The sequence below is a fragment of the Podarcis vaucheri genome, assembly GCF_965113315.1.
Source record: "Podarcis vaucheri genome assembly, chromosome: 11".
Classification (NCBI taxonomy): domain Eukaryota; kingdom Metazoa; phylum Chordata; class Lepidosauria; order Squamata; family Lacertidae; genus Podarcis; species Podarcis vaucheri.
In genome coordinates this window covers 1,209,163-1,215,162 of record NC_138749.1, presented here as the reverse complement: position 1 = coordinate 1,215,162, position 6,000 = coordinate 1,209,163, and the positions used below count along the sequence as shown (strand labels likewise).

Below are 6,000 nucleotides of genomic sequence, written 5' to 3'. Positions count from 1 at the left end.
CTGAGATACACCTCCATCCTGTTGTTCCCAGTTTACTTTTCTTCTCAACTGAAAAGTCACAATTATTGTAAGCTTTCCTGACGGAGTTTCTTCTGCCTCTTGATCATTTTGGTCACCCTTTTATGCACATTTCCCAGATTTACAGTAACTTTTCTGAGATGTGGCAACCAGAACTGTGAACAGTGCATTCAAACCATGGATTTGTGTAGAGGAACCGATGCAAGTTTTAGTGTCACACCTTTTAGTCAGTAAGCCTGAGGGCAGGGACTCTTGTATTGGTAAACAACTTTGGGAACCTCTTTTCAGCTGAAGAACAGGGTAAATAAATATATGCATTAACTGTATTAGCTCCCACGGTAACATTCAATGTACACACAGCTGTGTCCTGTCAGATGTGGATTTGGGAATGAAAAAGTCTATGTGCAAAGGTCTATGTGTGTATCTAATCACTTTGAGAGGTAGCCTTACGCGAGTGCCATCTACAGCAGAAGTGGTTGGGAAAGGGGCAAAACAGGTACTTTTCATTCTATCTGCACAGGGTTACGTGGATCTGTATGCAATGTAATCTGCTCTGGTTCAAAATAACCAGCCCCCAGACCTCTAAAGTTAGCATGTGAACCAGAATCGAAAACTTCAGCTTTAAATGCTGATGAACTAGCCTAGAACTGCATCTAGCAGTGTTTCTGAGCACCGTGATGAGAGAGCACTGGCATTTGGTGAAGAAAGAGAAACCCCTTCCATCCAGCCCAGGTCCCCACCAGATGCTAGCTCTTGGTGCAGACTTTTGACTAACTCTTCTTCTTACCCACAAGGCATGCTGATGCCTACTTCTGATGAGGCATCGTTAAGTTGAAGGGGGTGTCTCTAACATAATTCTAGCTTGTGGTGCCAACACAGAAGGATAAGTAAAAAGGGAAAGAACCTCCACTTCAACCCTTGGATTTCTTCAGAGAAAGAACCATTGTAAACACAAACAAAAAACAGAGCCATATTCCAAGAAGGACACAAGCAAACAGAGTTCCTGAAATTGTAATAATTGGTCTGGGGGTGGAATTCAGCCACCAAATGACAAAAACGGTGAACATGAAGATAATAAGAGGGCAGGCCCAACAGCTTATTAATTGCCAGCTGTTCCTGCTCCGAAATTGTGTTCTATGAAAGTGAGGCCCTTTTCTCAGTATTCCAACATTGAAAGGTTGTTTATGTGCAGATTGTTAGGATCATTTCATCACCAACTTTTGTTTTGTGGTTCTATGCCTTGTAGGGTACAATCCACTGGAAGCTTCTCCTATTCAAGCTCTCCCAGAACACGTTTAAGTTCCACACAGGTGGTCCTACTGATTCATGTCTCAAAAGTCAGCCACAGGGCCAGTATTGTGGAAGTTAAGTGAAGTATGTTGGGTAAATGTGTTTTATTGTCTTTGTACCCACAGAACTGAAGGAACGCTCTGCACTGATTATGCCCCAACAATTCAGGCCCTTCAAAAGCAAAGTTTCAAACCTCTTAATAGTGCAGCTGTTAAAGAGCTGTGAGCCAACAAGCCCCTGGTTCTCCCTCCATTCTCCCATCTATCCCATTTGCCGCTGAAGAGGTACCCACAACTCCAGCCCACTAAATCCCCACCACACACACGACGAGGACAGGTATTCTTTTACATCTGGCAAGCCCATCAGCTGGCAAAATCCTCGCTATCCCCCCTCCTGGCACAACTGCTGCTTTAACCCGAACAGGTCCCTTTCTTCCCCCTTCTTAATCTGTCTCATCTGCCTTCCTTTGGTTTTAACCAAGAACTTTACCAAAGCCCTATAAAATCTCTACCCATCCTCCCCGGACAACTTCCCCATCTCTTTCTAACAAGCAAGTAACACCACCACCAAGACCCCCTTGTCCCTTTATCGGACCACATCCACATTTTCCCCCTATGGCATGCTTGTAAGAACAACTGTGGCAGTAATTTTAAACTGAGCCTGTTTGTGTGTCGTCTACAAAGTCCCTTTTTTGATCCAGTACCTTTATTTTTGCTTTATCTTTCTTTGTCAACTGTTGGGGTGCAAAATTCCAGGGTGCACCCCGGTCTTAACGTCAAAAGCTCCCTAGAACTGTCAGATTCCATGTGAAAACTGTAGGCTTGTGTGCAAACCACAGAGTTTGTAACACTACTAAGTCCTAATGGAGACCATAAACCCTGCAACCAAGAAGATGACACAAGCTGCAGAGATGAAGTTCATGGAGCAAATCCCGGTTGGGGCACAGAGAACGCCTGACCTTCAGGGTGGCACTAACACCTCCCTCCCACAGGTGAGCAAAGCCTTCAAGCGCATCCCCTTCCTCTTGTGACCCTAAAGTACCACCTCTGCTTACAGAAACACTATTATCAGGCATGAGCCTCCACTCCTGGCAAACTTTAATTATTTTCTACTGAAAGAATCCCTGAAGGTCCTGTACAAACTGACTGTTAAAAGCACTAGGGAGTCCTGCTGTCCTACAACTGCACAGGCAGCTTTGCCAAGAGCCCGGATGGCCAAAGCAGCAGAAAAACAAGCACCAGGAAGGAAGGAAGGAAGGAAGACCAGTGCCAACTTGAACTTATGGGATTTTTTTTAATTTATTTTTGTGGGTTTTAAACTTTTAAACTTTTTGTTTTTACAGGCTATTGTACCCGTTGCTAAAGCTGCTGATTCTGCCATAAAACTAGAACAGAAATTTCCCAGAAGTGTAGTCAGTTCCTCAACTGCCCGCCCACCTGCCTCCCAACCAACATTGCATTTGCAGCAGCAGCAACAGACTCCTGCTGACAGAGTCTGGCACGCAGCTACACGGGTCTGACCAAGGAATGAAGAAGCCAGGAGTCCACTGACCATTGGAATTGCCCTGTACAACACGGCCTGCTCTGCAGTTTGGTCCGCTCTGGCAGCACTTTAACCATAGAGGTCGTCGTCGTTGTCTTCACTGTATACGTTCCCACCACCGGCGCCTCCGGTGCCCTGGCTGGGTCCGGCACCACCCTGGTTACCTGATGGGAATCTGCAAGGAACAGCCAGAGAAGAGCAGCTGTTGAATACCTTCCACGGAGCAGGAGGCCATCAAGGCTGCTTGGGGTGAGCCACAGCCACCTTCTTCCCCATGACCAGTTCTCCCTTCGCAGCTGTGGCTCAAAAGTCTCAAATTACCTGACCTGTCAAAGCGGCCCTCAGACAGCTAGCCACTTCTGGGTCTGGCCCTCTGGCCAGATCCAGTTCCCCACCTTTGCTGTGGCACAGAAATGCATGGCAGACGCCCTACCTCAAAGTGCCCTTTCACAGCCCTCTGGGTTTCTGGCTCTCTGGCCAAGCGTCAAGACATCACATGTCCTGTATGCTTCATCCCATTTTACACCTTGCTGTGGAAGGAGGAGCCACACAAACAAATGGGTTCCCCCTCTGCTCAGTTCCACGCAGGCCCTTCACTCTGTCGTGAAGGCACAGAGCTACAAGGGGCACCTCAGGATGACAGACATCCTGGGTAGTGACAGGGAGGGGAGGGGATAGGGCAGCAGTGCTGGGCTACAGAGGGAAGAGATCTAGAAACAGACCCAGTCCCCTCTCACTAAATTCTAAGCACCAAGCAGATTAAACCTGCACAACAGTCATGCCATTTTGGTAAATAAATAAATACAAAATTAATTCACGGATTCCCATAAACATACTCTTCCAAAAGCTGCAAATACCATATTGATGGGGGGGGGGACCCAACACCTCATACTGAGGAAACACGAGTAGCGATGGCAATCACTGCATTCCTCGTCCCGTCTAATGGGAGCTGTAAGCTCTCATGGCAAGATAGGTTTTGGAATGTGGACAGCAGGTACTGTGCAAAGGCCCAGTAGGAAAAGCAGCTCTGTACACCACAGAAGCACAAGTTGCACATTTTTGACACCATCTGTGGTGGACCCCTTTTGGACCTCTCCAAAAACCCAGGGTCATAAATGTAATATGAAGAGCTACTAAGAGGGAGGACACAAAGTACACGCCAATAAGCTCTGCTCACCTGAAGCTACCAAAGCCGCGGCTCTGCTGAAGGGTCTGTGCAAACATCTCATATTTGCGGATATCGTTGTCGCTGACTGAGCGGCGGGCAAAGCGCATGGCCTCCTCAAAGTGATCACGCCGGATCTCAGGGACTGGGTCATCCTCCTCCACTTCCTAAACCGGCAAAGTCACAGTTAGGAGCACAAGGTGCCACCAACAGCCACGGTCAACCCCCCCTTCCCACCCCAAGAGTTAATATCCCCCACAAGTCCAAAGACACTCACCATGGCAGAAGGGTTGGTCTGCCTCTCCCTCTCCCGCCTGATCTCATTCTCAATCGACTCCCGGATGGCCAGCTTACAGGCCCGCTGGCAAATTTCGGTTAAATCGGCTCCTGAAAAGCCATTGGTCATCTTAGCCAGAAAATCCAGGTCCACGTCCTGAGGAAACACGGGAGGTCCCACATTCATTTATTAAGCCAACTTATCCCTGCCCTTCCACTGCATTTCCATCATGCAGGGCAGTGTATGACAGCAAGGAAAAACAAAAGCACCGCATAAAAAGAAATAAAACTGCGTAAAACAAGAGCAACAAAAAAGCAGGCGCAGCAGATAAACGTTTTAAAATGAGGTTTACTACATAAACACAAATCAACTGCCTAGTAAGACAAATGTTGTCAGAACAAAGTAGCTTTAATCAGTTGTCAGGCAGGGGGTTGGACTAGATGACCCTTGGGTACCTTCCAACTCTTAAGATTCTATGAACTGTGAGAAGGTGAATTTTTTTAAAAAATGATATCCCACCCTTTACTCTAATGCAAATAATTTTTCTTTTCCCACCATGAAGAATTGGCAAGCAAATATTTCAATGCATCTTGATTAAAAACTGGAGAGGCGTCAGAAGGCTAAATAAAGTTGCATCATGGTCCAAGTCATGACCTCTGCTCTCTGCAGGACTCCTAAGTTCTCCCAGACACAAAAAGTGACATCTGTACCCCCCCCCAAACAGCATTCCTGTCAGCCCAAAACCTGCCTTGGCCACAGGCGATTTCCTCAGGTTGGCCTTGAGAATGGCCACACGAGACTTCTCATCAGGCAGTGGGATGTAGATCAGCTGGTCCAAGCGCCCAGGGCGTAGGATGGCGGGATCAATGATGTCCGGCCGGTTAGTGGCGCCAATGATGAAAACGTTCTTTTTGGTTGACATGCCGTCCATCTCTGTTAGGATCTGGTTGATGACTCTGTCTGCGGCGCCACCACCGTCCCCTATGTTCCCACCACGGGCCTTTGCAATGGAGTCCAGCTCATCAAAGAAGAGCACACAGGGAGCTGCTTGGCGGGCCTGCGGGGAGGAAGGATGCTCGGTCAGACCTCAAAACATGCAAGCGATAGGAAACCAATTCGCCAGACCCAGCATGGAAATGCCAGTGTGAAAAGGGGCCACCCTGCAGGGGAAATCCAGCAGGGAGAGCTGTACCTTGTCAAAGATCTCCCGCACGTTGGCCTCGGACTCTCCAAACCACATGGTGAGCAGTTCTGGACCCTTGATAGAGATGAAGTTGGCCTGGCATTCGTTGGCAATGGCTTTGGCCAGCAGGGTCTTTCCACAGCCAGGAGGCCCATAGAACAACACCCCTTTGGAGGGGGTCATGCCAAACTTAAGGAATTTGTCAGGATGCTCTACTGGATACTGTGGAAGGAAGAAGATCAGTATCAGCCCCACAAGGTTAAAGGGAAGGGAGGAGAGAACATCCTGAGCTCAGGGCCTCGCCACACTGTGTGGCCGTGGAGCACTTGGGAAGGGCTCTGTAGTAGCAAGCAATGCTTCACTGAGCCACAGAGAGGCAGGGGTGCAACATCCACTCAGAGTTGGACGCCTGTTCTTTCCTCACACATGCTGCTGCTGCTTCTTCTTACAGAATAGCCCAGGAGTATAAGCCGGTATCCCCTCACCTACTGGATGAGCACAAGCTGGTGACCCTGGTAAAAAGGT

At 48.2% G+C, this 6,000-nt stretch overlaps 1 protein-coding gene across 1 annotated transcript in view; it reads right to left on the bottom strand.

Annotated features, from left to right (window-relative positions):
• Positions 1-2,581: 2,581 nt before the first annotated feature.
• VCP (valosin containing protein) overlaps positions 2,582-6,000 on the bottom strand; it is a 29,319-nt gene continuing 25,900 nt past the window's right edge. Inside the window, exons 13-17 of the mRNA XM_082191791.1 lie at positions 5,485-5,697; positions 5,041-5,349; positions 4,293-4,448; positions 4,028-4,182; positions 2,582-3,025 (exon numbers count right to left, since the gene is read on the bottom strand). Coding sequence (XP_082047917.1) covers positions 2,920-3,025; positions 4,028-4,182; positions 4,293-4,448; positions 5,041-5,349; positions 5,485-5,697 — 939 coding nt within the window. The 3' untranslated portion in view covers positions 2,582-2,919. The remainder of the gene's footprint in view (positions 3,026-4,027; positions 4,183-4,292; positions 4,449-5,040; positions 5,350-5,484; positions 5,698-6,000) is intronic.